The sequence below is a fragment of the Numenius arquata genome, chromosome 16 (assembly GCF_964106895.1).
Source record: "Numenius arquata chromosome 16, bNumArq3.hap1.1, whole genome shotgun sequence".
NCBI classification, from domain to species: domain Eukaryota; kingdom Metazoa; phylum Chordata; class Aves; order Charadriiformes; family Scolopacidae; genus Numenius; species Numenius arquata.
The window spans coordinates 12,126,059-12,145,670 of record NC_133591.1 but is presented as its reverse complement, the minus strand read 5'-3'; the positions used below and the strand labels follow the sequence as shown (position 1 = coordinate 12,145,670).

At 45.8% G+C, this 19,612-nt stretch overlaps 1 protein-coding gene across 1 annotated transcript in view; it reads right to left on the bottom strand.

Moving 5' to 3' along the window:
• Window positions 1-19,612, bottom strand: part of PXN (paxillin) — a 45,739-nt gene that overhangs the window by 12,028 nt on the left and 14,099 nt on the right. Inside the window, exons 2-6 of the mRNA XM_074159864.1 lie at window positions 7,737-7,963; window positions 7,120-7,235; window positions 5,025-5,164; window positions 4,463-4,664; window positions 3,816-3,951 (exon numbers count right to left, since the gene is read on the bottom strand). Coding sequence (XP_074015965.1) covers window positions 3,816-3,951; window positions 4,463-4,664; window positions 5,025-5,164; window positions 7,120-7,235; window positions 7,737-7,963 — 821 coding nt within the window. The remainder of the gene's footprint in view (window positions 1-3,815; window positions 3,952-4,462; window positions 4,665-5,024; window positions 5,165-7,119; window positions 7,236-7,736; window positions 7,964-19,612) is intronic.

Below are 19,612 nucleotides of genomic sequence, written 5' to 3'. Positions count from 1 at the left end.
GCAATGAAAACAAAGCTTCAGGGCATTTACAGCAAGAACAGATGACATGGGCTTTGTTCTATTCACATCACTAATCTCACCTTGGATGTGACACATACGGAATCTATATGAGTCTGTCAGTCACTGCATGCCCTTGTTAGCATTGCTTAGGTGGCAAGACTAGCCTCTTCCCCTTAGGCCAAAGACTCCACATTTACATTGTAATAAAATCAGTATTAATTTTGATCCAAAATACACTCTAACAAGAGCAACTGATACAGAGTTTTTGGTTCTCCTTGACTTACAGGGTCTTTTGAAAACAAAAGATCATGGGTCCTCCTTTCCCCATTTTCAGCAGTTCCTGGCTGACCTCTAGGTGACAAACTGGCAGTACTCCTTTTTCTTAAAAAGGGAAAATCAGAACAGCGGCTTGCAGTTCACACAGCAGGTCAACTTAAGACCAATGCTGAGCCCTCCCAGTTTTCAAAACACATCTACAAAGGATTTCCAAATCCAAGAGCTCTCAAGACCTGCTCTGATTTCAGTCATATTTTCCAAAGAAGCCTCAAGAAATTAGATGCTCATGCTCTAAGGCAGCAGGGCATGTAACTTCCTACGCCTATGCAGGGTACCTCAGTCTTTATCTACCATTCTAGGATAGTTATCATGAATAAAAGGATAAAATTAACCAGAACATGCACAAAATCTGCCAGTAGATGAAAGAGACCTACACCTTCAGCTGACCCATCCCAAGGGGTGAGGAGCTGGCACGCACACACACATTTGTGAAGTCACAACAGTAGTGCTACAGGGAGACTCTGCTCAAAGGGAAGAGCAACAGGGGACCATAATTCATTACAGATTGCTCCTGTCCTTGAGTAGCACAGCAAGACCCACGGCCACAGCAGAGGTGAAAAGGACTAACAAGTACATTGAGTAGTTAAAATGAGGGAATTTCCCAACATTGCTCTCCCCCTGTATTTTGCCTAAGCTGGATGCACCTGTAAAAGTAACCTGGTTTTATGCTGTGGTTCACACTTAGTTTCCAGACTTCCCAAAATGCAGTCAGTCATTTTCAAGGCAAGACTAACATTTCACTCAAAAACAAGTATTTCCAGATTATTAAAAATATACTAGCTCCAAAATAAGAGCAACGGTTGAAAGCTCAACAGTAATAGAACAGTTAAATACGAGCATCTAGCTATGCAATAAGCAGGCATCATATTGCACAGAAATAGCAGAGGTTGAAAAAACAAGTGCATTAAGTGATCTCAGTGCCTGCTCACTGATGAGCTAGATAACCAAAATCAAATGGATTCTGTAAGCAAAAAGAATGACCAACTCATTAAAGTGAGCAAAAAGATGATAAAAGGGTCATGTATCAGCCTGTAATAGCACCTTTTACTCTGGGGTACAAGGGAAATTAAACATCAGTGCCTTTGCTCCTTCCATCCCCATCTACTGCAACTTCTAGTTGTACCAACTCTAACTAATTATACATCATATTTGTTTTTCTGTCCTCAGCCACACACCGTTCTGGTACTCAAACAGCAGCTTTTCATCTTTCACCTTTGCAAAGACTCCACTTCTCTCCTTTACACCCTGCCACTAGTACAGACTACAAATACATTTTTGCAGACAAGCTAGCACCACTAGCTGGCACAAATAAAGGAAGTTAAAACAAACAAAAAGGAATGAAGCAACCTGGAGGACAGGAAAAAGCAAAGTAGCTGTTAAAAACAGTCAATGACAATATTAACAAAAGGATAATGATCACAGAAACCACATTCTTTTTGCTTCAAGAAGAACACTCAGATACAGATGAGCTCAATGCCTCACAAAAACACTAATGCTGTGTTTATAAATCCCAAATCTTAAAGTCTTGCTGCGTTTCAGTTTGCTCTCAGAGCTCAACCAGAAACTAAGCCAGGAAGGTGGGCAGTATTACAGAAAGCAGCCTGTCTCTGTCACACAGGTTTTACTGGAGTTGCACTAAGATTCTAAGGCCTTTTCTCAGGACTGCAAAGCATTTAACACCCACACTTAAAAATGTCCCCTCCTTGTATCTTGCAAGGAAAACCTGTGCTGGGCAAGGTCATTCTCAGGTGCCAAGAGCTCACCTAAGAGCAAAGGCTGCTGGCAGCAACCACACCCTGAGCTTGTTTTCTGAGCCCTGATAAAAGCAGCAGGGACAGGAGGCCATGGCGCTGAAGCTCCCACGCAGGGGAAAGAGCAGGGCAGGGTATGCCAGCAGCGCAGGTGGGAATTCTCCAGCCTCACAACAGCGCAGTTTTTCAACCAGACACTTGTGGGTATCCTGCACTCTACCCTAGGACCTAATATGGAGAAAAAAGGCAACACTGAGGTGTCAATATTTGCAGTTGACTAAATACACACTACAGTAAGCCTAGAGAAAACAGTAACTCCTAGCTTCTCACAAAATGAAGCACCTGTGCCAGAAATGGCTGACTGAATTCAATTCCAGCAAGTCCCACAGAGAGTGCGTGCTCTCTGCTAGGTTCTTGACTACACACTTGGTCAAAACTTTGGGTATTGTAATGACCTTCCTGAAACCCCCAGCACACATCCAAAGCGCTCACGTGAATGGTGGCACAGGGAGAACAACAAGCAGCGAAGCCATCACTGAACGTCCTGTCTACCTTCCTCACAAAACAATCCTCAGCTCTGGCTGCCCCACCTGAAGTCATGGTAGGAGGAGATGGAGTTCAGCACAGACAAGACACATCAAGCATCAGCAGAATCTTCCATATGAGGAAAAACCAGAGAGTTGGGACTTTCTTAGTATTAGAAAGCAGACTTGCATGTGTACATAAGAAAGGCAAACTCAACAATGACAACAAAGAGAATGTATTAGATATTTGCTTTCTCTATCTCTCAGAAGAAATTCAAGGGAATAATTCAGTAAGGCTATAAAGCAAACCAGCTCAAAGTAGAGAGCAAGAAGTAAAAATATTTTTCATTTTGCTATGATTATAGGTAAATGAAGTCTCATGAAAATAAGCTCCATGGTTAATCATCTAGCACAAGAATGATAACATACCTACACGAACAAAGAACAAGTTATTCAAGTACATAAGCCAAGTGCTTCACATATCAAATGACCATGGGCAAGTTACTCCTGAGCTTATCCTATTATGGGACTTTTATGTGCTACTTATGACCGAAGTAGCAGTTCTTTTGCAACACAACAGTTTGATTTCCAAACAAGATTCTGAATAGTATTTGCTATCCTCTGCCCCAACAAGAAGCTCAGACTTTAATCCCATTTTGAGGTGCAGAAGAGATACTGTTTTACAATGGAAACCTTTGAAGTCTCCAGCTGTCTGATGTGAAGGCTTCAGTGCTCATACCACATGCCTGGAACATCATCCTCAGGGAAAGCACATCAGGGTAAAAATACACTCCAAAGAGGAGGGTCATCCCACAGAACAGAAGAGCCTGGTCTCTGTCAGTAAGCAGACTGGTGTTCCGTGCTCCCCTACTTACTGAGATGCAGCACAGCAAAATAATTCACCCTGTACTGAGCAGTAACTAAGCTCATTATCGTCGGCAAACAGACAAACTGCAGAACCTAAGGAAAAACAGACCCTCGAACTGCCTTATCCTGCCAGTGATGAGAATTTATGGCAGTTGAGAACACCTGCAGTAGCACTCAGAAAGCACAAATACCACCACAGGAAGTTTTTCAAAGCAAGTTTAAGAGGTAAAGAGGGCATTCCGGAGACCAGTCGAGGTCAGCAGATGTGGCTAACAGGCAAGAGAGTCTGGGGGTGGGGAGGGACAAGATGAAGTATTAAGTTGTTATGATAGGGCACCTTAAAGTCGGAGAGAGATGCCATCAGCTCATCCAGTTCTCGTGTAGCTGAAGAAGCAGATATACGGGTCTGCTGCTGACTGGAGGTGACCCGCTGGGGGCTGCTCACCTCACCTTGGCTCACAGTGATTGCAGGGCTGACAAGAAAAAGGCAAAAAAAAAAAAGAAAGAAAAAAAAACAGAGTGCATTTAAGCCTGGGAGAGTACTCCTAGACTGCAAGTGCCACTGTCCCTCCAAACAAGCACAGCACAGTGAGTTTCACCAGCACTGCCCACCCTGACCAGCCCTCCCCAGACCCACCCCTGCCTCTGCCAAGTCTAAGGTAAGTGTGTACACACACACACACATCATCCATCAAGAAATGGACAGTGACCAAACATTCATTCTGTCAGACAGTGGGTATTTGTGATCAGCTTTAAATCTGAGTTTGAACAATACACCTCTCATAACATGACTTATTTTCTCATCCAGGAGTAGATAAAAGAGCTCCAGCATCTTCATGCACCTGCTTGATTTCTGACCCTTTAGACAAAGCCCGTCTTCTGCCTGTCACTCTCCTGCAGCTGCTGCCCCCACACTACAGTCACTCTTCCCACAACAGCCTGTCCCATCCCACCCAAGCCAGCAGCCACCAAAACACTACTCACACTGGACTTGGCACAGAGCTCTCCAGCTCATCCAGCAGGCTCTCCACACTGGGACGCACATCTTCGATCCCACGTGCGCCATTTCGCTTTGGCTTTTCTTTTGTAGGGGGTGCAGCCTTCCCTCCTACCGAGCTGCTGCTCTCTGGGACAACATAGTGAGGTCCAGTCACGCTAGGTAGTGATGGGCTTCGGCTGGCTTCATCTTAAGAAAGGGGAGCAGAAAAGAGTCATTCAGACCCCTGGGTCCACACATACATGCTAACCACAGACAAGAGCAACAAATTGCCCAAGAACCTTGTGGAACATCCATCTTTGAGGATATTCAGAACTTCACAGCGCAAGGGCCTGAGCAACGTAATCTAACTTTGAAACTTTAGTTGGAGCCAATTTTGAAGTTGGTCCTGTGCTGCACCACAGACCTCCAGAGACCCCATCCGTACTAAATGAATCACTGATCAAGGGCTGGAGGGGTCTCCCTCAGCAAGGATGTTGGAAGGAAAAGTAGGCTACTGTTTTGAGAATTAAACTATCCACCCGTACCAAATGTCTTGCTATTCCTTACCTGCTGGGAAGCCACTGGCAGGATTATGTTGAACAGCATTCAGTTCCAGAAGAAGTCTGTCCAGTTCTGAGAGGTTGCTGCCCAGAGAGGAACTGGTCATTGTGGGAGATGGTTCTGCAGACTTCTGCTTGTTTGGGAAACTAAAGATAAAAGGGAAGTGTGAAACTTTTACATCATGATACAGCAAAAGGATGGAGGGAAACTTACATTATGTTCACAAAGTTCACACATGTACTGTATTCTTTGCAAGCTGATGCTTTTAGCTCTGGAGGAAAGAAGATGTGTACTTTGTGAAATGACTCAACACAGCCACCGCTTAACCACATCTTCAGTTGTCTGTTACAAAGAAATAGCACTGCTGGGCAGGGCCTCAGGTCTTAGGACTGTGTGCCGCGCTGCCCTGTAGCAAAGAGTTAACCGTCTGCAGATCCAAGACACACAGAACAGCACGGAACCATTAGCTTGCATACAGGAAAATGACTTGTTTCTGCTGACATCACATCAAGCAGCAATTCCCTTCCCTCTGAAGCAAGGGAATGCAGGGCAAGCACAGACTGGAGGGGCAAAGGACAAACCTCAAGCTATCAAGAGAAAGTCAAAAGCAGCAGGTTATGTAGTAGCATCTTACCGCACTCAAGGTCTCTTTTCAAGTCCTCAAACCTTTACTTTGGGGAACTCTAATCAATTCATAAGAAAGTAATTTGAAACTATTTTCTACTGTGTTAAATACACAAGCCTTGAAAGAATTTTACCTGTGGACAAGTGTGTATGAAACACTGGCTGTAATTATTGCTTATCCGGTATGGGTGATCCCATCTACAACACACAACTGTAAACTGTTTCAAAGCAAAACTTAGCACCAATGCAGTGATTTTTTTAATAGTAATTACACTGTAATAACAGTCTTCCCATCGTCAATGACAGGGAAATTATTTTCTCCTAGTTCTACAAATGGAAAAATAATTTCTAATGCTCCAGAAGTTCTTATTTTATCAAAAAGTTACTTTCCAAATCCAAAATGGAAACTTTTGTCTTGTGCACACTACCACATTATGCTCAGAAAGTTAATATGTAATAGGCTTTAGGACTCTGACACCTATAACACCAGTGACAATTATGAAATTCCATAAAGGCAATTATTATCTTTCTCTCCAGACTGAAAAAAAATAATCCACATATTCAATCTGAGCGGGGCACACTTCAACCCGACTCAAGCACACAAGCTACGACTCACACCAGAACCAAACCATGCCAGACCCTTATACAGGAGAACTTATGGCTGTAATTACCTCCATTTTGTACTAATTGCATGCAGCCATCTGAAAAAATTGCAATTACTGCCTCCATTGGGCCATCTCTGGATATGCCTGCCTCTACTCAGAATTAGTCCTGGTGGAAAGCAACTTCCTGCTCAGCACAAAGAGCCAGGCGTGGTTAGAACACGGCACCAGAGAAACACCAGTCTCCACGCTGTTAAAAGGTAGCCAGGACAGAGCACACTGTAGAGGGCCATCAGAGATGAAGGTCTGACAGCTTCTTCCTCACCCATCCCCATGTCAGCTGAAAGGTCTGTCCTACTGTACAGGCTACTCCAACCTCTCAGCATAAGGGCAGCTGCCTTTGTGAGTATAAACTAGTTATCTATCTATCATCTACTGAGATTGAAGTTTTAAGGAGTTTGAATTTACTTGAAAATTCGAGTCATTGCACATCCTGCTCGGCCACAGGTAACTGAGCTCCCCGGGATAACTGACCCAAAGGCCACCCACCTCCTAAAGAACTTTTGGGCTGCTTAACAGAGGGATGGATTTGTCACTTGTCTCTGGACCACATCCTTCACAACACAGTCCAGATCCTGTCCTGTCTGATGGATCCTTAACCTCTTCTGCAGCCGAGCAAACCAAAGGGCCAGGTCAATCTTTGAAGTGAGTATGAAAGTTACAGTGGCCTCTTACAAAAGAGGTAATCAAAACCCACGCAGGGCAGCGTAACATACACACAGAGAGCAGTGTTTGTTTCTACTTATAGAAGGCAGCTTGAGCCACAGCAGGCTCGAGTCGCGAGTCAAGCTTATCTTTTAACAGGGACAAGATACCTGTAGACGTGCTCCTCTTCACTGGCACGGGGAGAAGGAGAGCTGAGCCCGTCTCTAGGAACAGAGGCACTGGAGCTTTTGGCACTAGAGCTGTATATAGGAGACTGGGACTGAGGCTGTGGAAATGAGATTTGCATTGGAAACTGAGAATACAAAACGAATACGTACACTACCTGCATTGCAACCCCACACACAGAAAGGACAGAATAAAGCCCAGCAGAAGGAAAAAAAAAAAAAAAATCTGCTATATAACTAACCAGCCACTATCAGATGAGCTATTCCAGGAATAACTGTTCTCCACTTGCTTCAGATTTGCCTATGAGTTGTAGGTCTGTGCTGGAAACCCCCAGCCTGCTTTCCACAGGCTGCAAGACAGATGACTAACACTAATCTCATCACACTACCATTTTGTCGGAACAATGACAATGATTCTTTTCTGCCATTTGCTCCAACCAGTTAGTTCTATGAAAAACCCACACCTCCCCCTATTTCCCCACTCTGTTCATAGCGAAACTCATCCTCACCTCTTGCTATTCCCTCCCCTCGTCCACTTCCTTGAGAGATACTGCACCAACAAAACAAGCATGCATCCTCCCCACCCACACACATTCACTTACTTGCTGGTGGACGTATCTGGATACGTTGGGTTGCCACTGGTCTAAGGGGTCAATCACAGTGCCGTTCAAGGCCTCATTGGAAGGTGGCGGGGGCACTGGAGGTGGCACAGCAATCTCCTGGTACGTGTGGTTTCCAGTTGGATAGGAATAAGGCGTTTCCTCTGTTAGAAATACTGGCCGTTTGGAGATATGTGAAGTGGTGGATTCCAGGTCTGCCAATAAGGCGTCTGCAGGAAAAGAAGAAAAAATCCTGGACTAGGGTTTTTTCTCTTTCATCTCATTCAAGATACGCATATCAGAAGGTCTTTGGGAAGACTTTTCATCCAGGGTGATCTACTAAATACCCCAAAAAACATTACTGCAGCCCAGGACTGAGTGGGTTAATCAAACTTCTAGTATAAAGAAAACGCCAAGAGGTAACAAAGCAGCCAGAAAAACTGTGTCGGTCTCAGATTTTTTTGGTAACTGGAAAACCACCCAACAGCAGGGACCCGTAGTCTCACTGCACCGTGCAGAAGAGCAACCTAGGAGAAACCTGCCCAGAGGTCGACTGGCAACAGGATATTGACACAGACTAATTACAGGCCCCACATCATCACAGAGTGATTTGCTGTGGCCGCAGGCACTGCTTTCTGAAGGAAACAAGATCTCGGGAGGGGTTTTCTCCAGAGTCTAAGGTAATGGAAGAAGCATGAAACTTTCAAATTAGTCCATCGGCACAGCAGGAGTATGTGCTTCAGTTCTCCTAACAAAAATCCCCCTTAGTATATCACACAAACAGTTAACTGGTTTCCAGATGCTGCCAGGTAAACGCCATTTCTCCTCCTGGAAACAATTCTCAACTTGCTGGGTGGAGACTGCTCACAAATTCCTGAAGAAAAACTTCCACCAGCTAGAAACACCGGCACTCCGGCCAGGCAGAGGAACCCACGTCACATGTTTAGCACCTCTCAGAAATCTCAAATCAGGAAAAATGCTCTCCTTCAAAGATGGGGCATGAAAAGGCATTCCCGTCTTTCTGGATTTCTGCCTGCAAACTGCCCTCTGCCCATTCCCAACGCCCCACTCCTCTGCGGTGACTCAGAGGCAAATCCCGACTTGTTGGACCTTCTGTCCTGTGAACTCACCCTGCGGAGCCCACTGCAGTCCCCGGTGGGGGAAACTCCAGCGAGCGACTGCAGGTCTGCACTGTACTCACTTTCCAAAGAAAGCCTCGCTGGCCGGGTGCCCAGCTTTCCACTGGGGCAGCAGCTCTAGTGCACACCTCTTTAAGGCTATTAGAGAGGAGCTGGTTCACTAGGGACATCGGCACTCTCCATTATAAGAGCATCAGGACATACCTGGCAGGTCCCCTCAGAGATGTGGAATTCAGCCAGGCACCAGTAACACAACTTCAGCAGAATTAGGAGAGGAGGCTCTCGGAAACCCCCCGGATCTCCCTCCCCTCCACATAGACGCCACTGTCTTCAGGCAACCCCAGTTAGCAGCATTTGCCTTTCTCCTCCCGCACACAGCGGGTACTTGATTCTCAGGTTTGGGGTGCAAGGGCTCAGCCTGAGCGTAGCCAACCTTTCAGTGTCCTCCACCAGGGTGACAAGGAGCTGAAGTTATCAGGTGGCACCAGAATAGCAACCGAGCAACCGCTGGCCCTAATGGCTGCCTACCGGCTCTGAGAGGGCAAGCACCTGCCAGCTCAAAGCCGCTTCCTGAGCACAGCAAACCACACCAGCCAAAGCACTTAGCAACCCTTCAAGAAAATATACTAAAGGGTCAAATGGAGGACGGTATTATTGCATTACAAGACGAGGAAGGTGCTGCTTTTATATTCACTCTCTTCCACAAACCAAAGCATCACAGAAGATTTTAAAAGCAATCCTGCCCTCAGAGAACAGAATGCAGCCATTAGCAAATTAAATACTGTGTTAAATTAACTCTATACACCTTTCATTTAGCCAAAAAGATGCTCGAAACCAGTTAAGTCGCAGGCATCTTCCTACAGGGGCCAAAATACCCCAGTAGCAGTTTCTCCAAAGGGATCCAAGCTTTCTGCAGCTGGGGGAAAATGAACTTAATCTTCTTTTTAAGCAGAAGAACAGCTGGTGGATTCCAGAGTGAAAGGCACATACCTCAAGGGAACTGCTGAAGAGCTGCAATTCCTTCAACCAGGCAGGTCCTATGACTGGAGGTTTCGTGCACACAACCTCCAAGAGAAGTGCTATCCGAGAAGGTGTGGTTTTTGCTTCTCCCCACCAATGACAAAGGCAAATCAAACTCCACCAGGAAGTGAAAATCCCATGAGGGTGCTGGGCTCCTCCAGCCCTGCAGAGGGGACCCAAACCAGTTTTCCACCCTCCACCCCCAGCCCTCGCTGCAGGACGGGCAGATGTAACCATCTCGCCACAAAATTCTCCTCCTCGGCTCAGCACTCTGCTGAATGAGCCATCGGACAGAAATCCACTGCTTTTTACTAACGGCACACAAGTGAGTTCCGCTAGATTTCTAGATTTACTGGTTTACTTTCACAGGTCTGCAGAAGAAGAGGGGTCTGGAAGTGCCAGGAGCACTCTGCCCCCAGGCTGCGAAGGAGTTAAGGAGAAGACATTACAGTTTAATGATTAACTTCCCCCATACCCTCCCCCTTCCTGACTTGAGCAAACAAGGCAGAGCTGAGGAACAGGAAGCGGAGGGAGGAGAAAAGGCTGGAGAGGAATCACTCGGTTACTCAAACTGCACTTTAACTTTACAACTGATACCCAAGCAGTTGCAGGAAGGCACCACCCCACCTGGCAGGAGAGGGAAAGGAGCAAGCCAGGAGCAGGACAGGCACATACACTGGTTTCTGGCTGGCAAAGGACCTCTCCTTGTGCTTGCTCACCCCCATGTTCTACAAACCCACGGTCTACCCTTCCTCACGCCCCAGTCTCTCCGTCCAAGCTCACTGTTGCGACAGAGAGAAGGTCTTCCCCACTAGCATCCATCCCCATTGCGGGTTCCAGCCACATAACCTGTTCTCCAATCCAATCCTATCAATAAACACAGTTTCCTGAAGTTTTGCTGGACTGCGGAATTGTGCCCGTTCAAAGGGTCCAACGCTGGCACCAGAACTGCCCCGAGGAGGGCAGGGCGAGAGCGGTGGTGACACGGTGACCGCTCAGTCCATGCCACCTTGCTGGGCTTCCCCCTGCCAGAGGGAAGCAACTGGCACAGGCTGGAAATTGCTCCCCCTTGGAGGGCAGCCCAAGGGGTTTTACAGTCCACAGACCGACTGGAGGCAATGATTCAAAACCCGACCAAATGGATTAACATGTTGTTTTCCATCCAGCACTTCATCCCAAGAGTTCCCAAAGTACTGTGCAATCATTTAGCGTTTGTGCACCTTTTTAACACTACCAGAAGACAACATGAGATATAGATGGGAGGTGGAAAGAAGGGCAATTTATTGATGGAAAAGATGACCCATTGCTCTCTCTCTTTCTTTCTTTCACCAACGGGACTGTAACCTGATGAACTGCAAGGAAGATGCTGTGCCTTGCGCAGCACTGCACCTCACGTTACAGGACTGAGTTCACTACAGTGACCGCTCCTTAAACAGAAATATTACATTTCAATCGATTTATTGGGTAATGAAGTGCTCCTTCCCAAGGCGACTCCTGAGGGACAGTGCCACAGGAGGTATAAATCAACCAGCTAGTCCCTCCCAACCTGTAGGAAGCAGTTGACTGGATCATCCCAAGGCGCTGACGCAGACCAGTGCACACAACCAGCAGCCATCAGAGGGCACCACCGCATCCTTACATGGACAGAAAGATGAAACCCGACAGCAATGGCTAACTTGGCAGTAACTTCACCTCACTTGTTCATATCCCCGCTGAGTCGGGAACCTGCCCCTATTTTAGGCACACAGAAACTTTCTGCCGGTGCCACTGAATTTCACTGAATTTCACTGAATTTTTTTTAGAGTTGGAAGGGACCATATAGATCATCTAGTCCAACTCCCCTGCTGAAGCAGGATTGCTTAGAGAATGAATGCACGGAGAATGCACGGAGACGTGCATCTTCACGCCAGCACACGCCGCAGCATCACCCAGTACGCTGGAAACAACCACACACAGTGACCTCACCACAGTTCTACTGCTGCCCCAAATACTCTGTAAAATACTACAGATGCAGCTCTAGGAGGCAGACTCTCCCAAGGTTAAAAGATCAGAGATTCACTTATCTCTAGAGAGCAGATTTAACCATTTTGTAGCAACAAAGTAAACCGGACAGGGTTATGCTAGATCTTCTCCCGTGCTCCGCCACAGGATCACCCATCCTTCCACTCTCACCCCCACAAGAAGCCACCAACACAACCCACAGACAAAGTGCCAACTCACAGACACGTGGATGGAGTGGAATGACAGAGTCCGGTTACCAAAGACTCAACAGGGCTCAGCCTGCTCACAGGCGTGGGCTGTGCATAAAGAAACTTGTATTTCCCCCTCTATCAACAGAGTGCTGTTCAGCGGGGTGTGGAAGAGTGAGGGATACTTGCTAAAACTCCACCAACCCAGACACTCCTGGGTTGTCATCTCTACGCTGGTGCTGTCACACAGTTGATACGACCCTAACTCCCTGTCTGCTGCAGCACAGTGCATCCCAAGCTGTGCATGCCTGGGTACTCCACGGGCAGAGGTAACCTGGCCAAATACCTGGTAAAGCTGCATGCAAACGTGAGACAGAGAGACAGAAGGATGAAGTCCTCCTCCCCCCACAGGGCAGCCCAAAAATTACATGCTCAATTGAAATCACATTCAGGCCAGAGGGTTACTCAAACCACATCCACGTCCTCCCCAGTATGGAAGGACATTTGTGTTCACAATCAAGTGGGTTTTCTATACAGATTTTCCTGTGGAGGAGGGACAGTTAAAGAATGATGTCACATTCCATACCTTTACTATAAAGCACTCCAAGACATCTGGAGCTCCAGGTGCATTAGTTTGCCTCTCTCTCCCTTCCCTCCCTTTCGCCAAAAAACATTATTAACTGTGAGGTCCTTGGGATTCCGGTCTTCAAATCCCACACATGGCTCTGCATATACATTAGCTATGTATGAGTGCCCCTAAATACAAACTGCATTGCTTCAAGGTAGTTCCCAACGTCTGCCAAAGCTCTACTAGTCATTTCAACAGCTTGGGACAAGGACTCTCCATCTGATGTCCAACGCATTGAACTGCTCAGAAAAATCCCTTTTACCAAGAAAATCAGCAAGATGAAAGAGCAGGAAAATACCTCAGGTTAAGTCCCATTTAGCAGTTCAAGCTGCACTGAAAAAAACTAATAATCTCCCAAGTTATATACTGCACATTCCTGCGCTATCTCCCCGGCCCACACCTCTGTCAGGCCGAGGAACAGCTCACGCATTCCAGGGCTCCGACGCAGGCTCCTTCACCATCGCTGCGTGTCAGCACTCGCTGCCCTGCAAATGCGGTATCCTCCGGCAGAAACAGCCTCCTCTGCAGCCGCAGGGGCACATTCTTCAGCTTCCCACATCCAGGTTTGTCTGAGAAAGAGCAGTAACGCCAGACTAGGGATCGCAACGTGGTTCGGAGGTACAGAACAGGAATGGGTAACATGGGAGCCCCTTTGTACTGATGCACACATCAACCTCCTTTTCCATAAATCTGAGCTTCACTCAGCCCCCTTAAATAAACAAAGTTATTAAAAAGAAAAAAAGCAATTTACATGCATCTTCCCATGTGTATCAAAAATATATTCTTTGTTCACTCTCCTCTTTGTGTGCCTTCTGTGCATCTCAAAAATGCTCCTGGATTAAGGTGGCACAGTGAAGCAGAACATATCATGAACTAGTTCTGGACGAACCTACGTGACAAGGCATTAACATATTCACATTTGCCCATTTGCATCAAGCAGCTTTCAATGCTAATTTCTCCTTGAGCAGTAAATGGTTTTCCACTCTTCATAAGAGGTCTAGAATTTTTTTTAATTTTATTTTTTTTTTAAAGTGAAGCAATTTAAAGAAATCTAAATTTGCTTTCCTCTGTTAAGGAGAAGCCTTCTACTACTGAGTGTCCAGCATAACTCCAGCCTGTGTGAGGGCTAGAGTCACAAAGCACATTCAGTCAGCAAAAAGATGACAGCATCAGTGCCAGAAGAGAGAAAAGTACCTCAGATTTCCATATGCAGCTCATCTCTCTCAACAACTGAGGATGAGCTATTAAGCCATGCTGACACAGCAAATAGTAAGTAGATCAAAAGAACGGTGGTCAAATTTTCTTCTACATCTCATCTACTGCTGGGGAGGAAATGGAAGAATAACCAAGGCAAGATATTTCAAATGCCTCAGATATCAGCCTTTCATTTTCAACAGCTGAAAGCCACATCTGCACATCCATCAAACCGCACGTTGCCTGTAGCTCGGCTTCTTGCATGGGACATCTGGAAAGCGAGCGACACTGGAGACAGGATTCTTCATCCAGCCACCACATAGAGCAAACGCCTTCAGCATTCAGCCAGAGAGTCCCATCGCCTCCAGCATCTCTACTGCCACATGTCCCCGATAGCCCAGTCACAGCACACCGGGCAATCGGGATGAGATGTCTGAGCACAAACTACAGTATTTCCTCCAATGCAGCTGCAGAGAACAGGAGTCTGCACCTCCTCTGTCCTTCCTCACGCCCCGTTTACCCAAATAACTAGAACTGCTGCAGGCTTTCCTGGCTTAGGCAGCAGAAGATTCCCAGAGGATTGGCAAATGGAAATAAAAAGCAAGATAGCCGTAAGGGCGGGTCTAAATGAGAACACGGACTTTACGTGATAATCATGTCTCACTCAGCTTAAGAGAAATTGTAGACCCCTCATTTGCAGAATGACACACCACTCTCCAGCCCTTTTTTTCTTAATACCTGTATAAGATGCTGAATTCAAATCCTTGATTTTTGCTGTACCCTAAATGAATGAGGGGAATTGCTTGCAGACTCATCTGAGCAGCCTCTTTGCAGAATCCCTGAATCCAAACTCCAAAAATGTCATTAGGTTCAAGTGAGTCTTCTCTCCCCCACCTCCAGGAGTAAATGCAACTCCAGCTCACGCGCAGGGAGACAGCTCGGGGCCGTAACCCAATCCCTGGCAAGACAGTTTTACATTGTGAGTAACTGCAGAGGAATGGGGAGCTTGGGTATATTTATCGTATTAAACAGCCTTTCAAAAGAAACATTTGCAATGCTTTAGAAGAGCTGCATCAAAAAGTCTTGGAGTCTTGCTATAGGGCTCCTCACTCGAGTTTGAGTCTGGAAGGGGTGGGGAGCCCCAAAGAGCAACACTTGACGACAGGAATTCCCTTTTAACAGCAGCTTTGACTTTTCTCAGCAAAGTGGAAGAGCATTATTAGAAATAGGAAAACCATGAACAAACAGGTGAATGCAGGCATAGACTTCCAGGTAAAAGAAATGTAGTAGCAGGTTCTGAAGGCATTATATTTTAATCCATGTTTTTAAATGCAAAAAAATCAGACTACAAAAGCAATAAAATAGAAAGACTACATTCAAAATGATACCTTAAAAATTCGAAGTGCAATTAGATGCTCTTAAAATCATGAAGTTCTCTGGTTCACATATATAGAAAGCATGTAAAATAGCTTGGCTTACTTTCTAAAACACTTTGAGAAGGAGACATTTAAAAGTTTTCCAAAATTTAACCAATATGTTGAGAAGGTGGTTAGAATACAGGACACGTAAAAGCTCTCAGCTCTCTTGTGAGGCAGGGACAGATTGTTATTCAAGATACAGAAAAATTCAAGGCACAAAAGATAAGTCATTTGCTAGACCTAGCAACTGCTGGAGTACCAGTACCGAGCAGCCACTGGTATTTTTACTTCACATTGTCTGCCTAGAGGAAGTTCAGATGAAGGGGTCAAAAAAAAAAAAATCACTCGGCTACTTTTTTAATGTATTCCAATGACTGGTATTTATTCAAAACCTTGCGCTTTCTCATTATCAAAGTATTGGTGCAAGTCATGCTTTGTGTCACTGCTTGATAAAAACAATGTCCAGACCATCAATACCTGGTATGGTGAACTCTGACAGAAGACAATATGCATGAAAATCCTTGACGCTTCTCTGTTCTTCAAAACCAATACTGCCCCTTAGAATTAACTAGACTGCGCATTTGTGGCACTGAGTTACAAGTTTGTGTGGGTGCTTCGGAAAAGCTGAACAGCAAAGGCAACCATGTAGTAGTTGTTATGCCAGGCTAGAGAGACAAACTAAACAAGAATCAATCCCGTGACAGACAAAACGGCTTCAAAATCATGTGATGGCAGCCACCGCGAATCCCAGCTATGCCATAACTCGAATATGGACAGCCAAACCAGTTAGCTTACCCCAGTACAGCAGCCCATGCACCCAGCTCTGACCACTATCAGCAAATGTCTAAACAAAGACAAGACACTGCGCTGTGAGATGTGGTCTGCATGATCAGCTGCAGCAATGATTGTGGCTTCCTGTCCCAACCACCAAGACCCAAGCTAAAGACTTTATTCCAGAGCTTGTGGCCAACTAACTGGTCCCAACTAACATGCGCTACTACCACCCCAAGCATGGTGTTGTAAAAGAGTATACAAATACAGCCTGCTTAAAGCAATTTCAGTAACTGCTTATCAGTAACTACTCACTGCACATTTGGGGATGAAATGCAAACCCTTCCAAGTGCTCTGGCTGTAGTTCCAGCAGAGCTGACACCACCACACACCAGTGTAAGGGAAGGACCCAGCGATCCCCCTTCCCCCAGCAAGCAAACCCACGCTGTTCCTGGAACTCGCCCGGCTGATCGCCAGAAGTTTTCTGAACTAATTCAACTTACTAATCCAGTAGAAGGTTGCTGGGTTGTTGGTTTGGGTTTTTTTTAGATAAACTCGTTACATTTCTTGGAAGCATAGCTGCAGCCACTCTATGACTTAAGCAGCTTTTAGAATGTGTTTTAAAGAGAACAATGCCAGAATTTAGCCCTTGTTGAAGTAATGTAAGAAAATTTACGCTTTAAATAGGAAATACTATACTTTCACCTCCAAAACTCAGGCCAGGAAACAAACAATAAAATCCAGCCCCATCCTGCCACAAGTTGAAAGGAATCACCCATCCTCCTGTCCAATTCCCATAATTAATCTGCTTCTCAGATGCAGATGAGAAAAACTGCAGCCTGAAAAGGGAGCAATCAGGAGACAGCACAAACTGAAATGCTCTTAAATTCTGGAGACATTCCCCCACCACTACCAGCCACTTTTGTTTTGGCTTTGCAGCCTCAGGATTATGACATGCCTCAATCAGGAGGGAACCTCAACCATGAACCTTACGTACCTACTGGTGCTCTCTCCTTTGTGCCACTGAGCCCAAGAGTTAGCTTTTGACACAGACGACTACTGACCATAACATTTTGAAGACGAGCCAACTCCATATGCTACAAAAACCCAATAGAAGCCATCATGTGAGCTCAGACCTTCCACCGGATCCCTCTGAGGGGCAAGAGGGCTATTTGTACATTTGCTGAAAAAGCGTAAAGGTTACCGTGAGATCCTTCCTGGAACTGGCCACACCGCTTCCTTTCAAATTAACACAAGCATTTCACTGAAACTCAGACCTGCCCTGTAACCTCAACAATGATGTATTTGTCAGCATGGTGAGGGTGCTGGACTGCCAGCACCTCGAGGGGTCAGCTAGTTCCCGTGTAACCCAGCAACAAGGCACAGAGAGGGGCACTCTGCAGGAAACCAGAGCTGCTGACCAGTTTGCAGCTTGACACCAGCAGTCCCTGGGAACCACAGCCCCATTCCTTGGGCGAGCATCTCGGATCCACCTCTTGTCATCTTTGATGCAACAGGCTGGGAAATCTATCAACTGCTGGCTCTGTTCACATCCCTGAGTTGGCAGGAAGGTAACCTAATCTTAACCAGGCCCACAGGGCATGGGATCATCAACGCAACATGCAGGCTGAGACACACTGCAACTGCCTCGAAGATCTGAGTCAGCACAGTTTCCTGGATGAAACAACACAGACCTACAGCGCTCTCTGGCCTACAGTCCAAGCTGCATGAAGGAACCACAAAAGATTTTCCTGTAGGACCACAATTTTTCCACTTAGCTCTAGAACACTATATTAGACCCCCAGCTCAAACTGGCTGAGAGAAATGAACCACCACCTACAAAAGAGAAATGCAGTCATTCTGCCTTCCTCCAACTTCCTTAGAAAAACTTTCATCCCCTTTCTGCTACTTCAGAACAGTTCATTAGATGGCTGAGATAACAGAATTCAAGTCTCACAAGGCACACAGCTGCTTACACGGTCAGAGGTTTGCTGAGCATCTTCACACTGGAAGTGATTTGTGATTTAAGTACCATCTCCTTTTGGAAGGGATGTACCTGATGCTCCAGAAAGAAAGAAAAAAAAACCAAACAGTAAGGTTACCAGCCCAATTTCCAAAGAAAAAAGTGGTTTGAATACGGTTTTATTTTTGTTTTCAGCTGAAAAGCTGCTAAACCAAGTGTAGCCTTTTCAAGTTCTTCAAATGAACTTAAGCTGTCCACTCCACTGCTATGGCTATCGCAGTCAGAATCTGCCAACAGAAACACCAGGAAGAACGAACTCTTACAGGCTGTGAAGATCTAAGGACAGCATAGAGCAGCAAAGCAAGGCCATACAAATCCAGCTTAAGCTGGCTGTTGTATTCTTCACTTATTGCCTCCAAGAGGAGCACTTGAACTTACTAGCAGCACTATAACATCTCTGGTTTCAGAGCCTGCTCCCCCCCCCCAAAGGTGTGTCCTCCCCTTTATTTCTCATTTCCAGAAAGTGCTGGGGAGGGTGGAAGGGAAGGGTTATTTCCTGTTGTATACAGCATCCTCTTTTTTATAGCATGGCTTTCTCCACACTTGAAGTTTAAAGAGTCATCTTATATTTACTTCCCTCTGTTTATAGTCCTGAGCAGCGAACAGCTCATGCCGGGAAAAAACACCCTATGCTGAGACTTGGTGACTTAAACTGAATTCATGTTCCAGCTTACTAAACAAATAAGTGTTTCCAGTTTCACAGCTACCAAAGGCTTCTGAGAATGCCAGATCCCCAGCTACACAAGCCTTGAATGCCTCTGTATAGCAATTCACAGACAAACCACAGTTGCGTGAAGCTAATAGAGAAAATAATCCCTTGAGTGGATCCTTTCTATCTAGATTCACCGTACTCTCAAACTGAGCCCTGAGCAACAGGAAACAATGACCAAAGATGGATAGGCTTTGTCAAAAAATTCTTCCACTGCTCTATGAACAATCTTCAGGAGGGTCAGGAAAAGTTTGTAAAGGGTTTGCGAGTCACAGCCCCAGCACATCCTGTGACACAGCGCCTGCAAAAGCAGCAGGCAGAGCTAAACTCATCACTTGTACAGTGTTTAAGAGCGCAAAACCGGGCTCTGGTTTACTGAACAGAGAAGTTAGAAATTGCACAAGAAAAGTTTGTGATACATAAAATGCTTCATGCAGACCTGACCAGCCTTCACTCAATACTCCAACTCATGACCTCCAGTGATTCAGAACACCATGACTTAAGTACTACTGTCCTCAGATGATTGTCCCATCCAGAAGTTACAGCACTAATAGCAGAACTGGAAGCTATTTTCAGCCACATTTTTCAGTTAACAGCTCCACACCCTAAACCTAAACCTCCACGTATTCCATTTTATATTGATATAACAGGCTGTGACCTGCAGCAACATCTGCAGCCACTGCACCTGAATTCCAATAAGGATCACAAATCAGAATCCTCACCCTAACATTCACACCCCCTTGATAGCAAGAAAAGTCATCTACCGTTCAGAAACGGAGAACTGATAT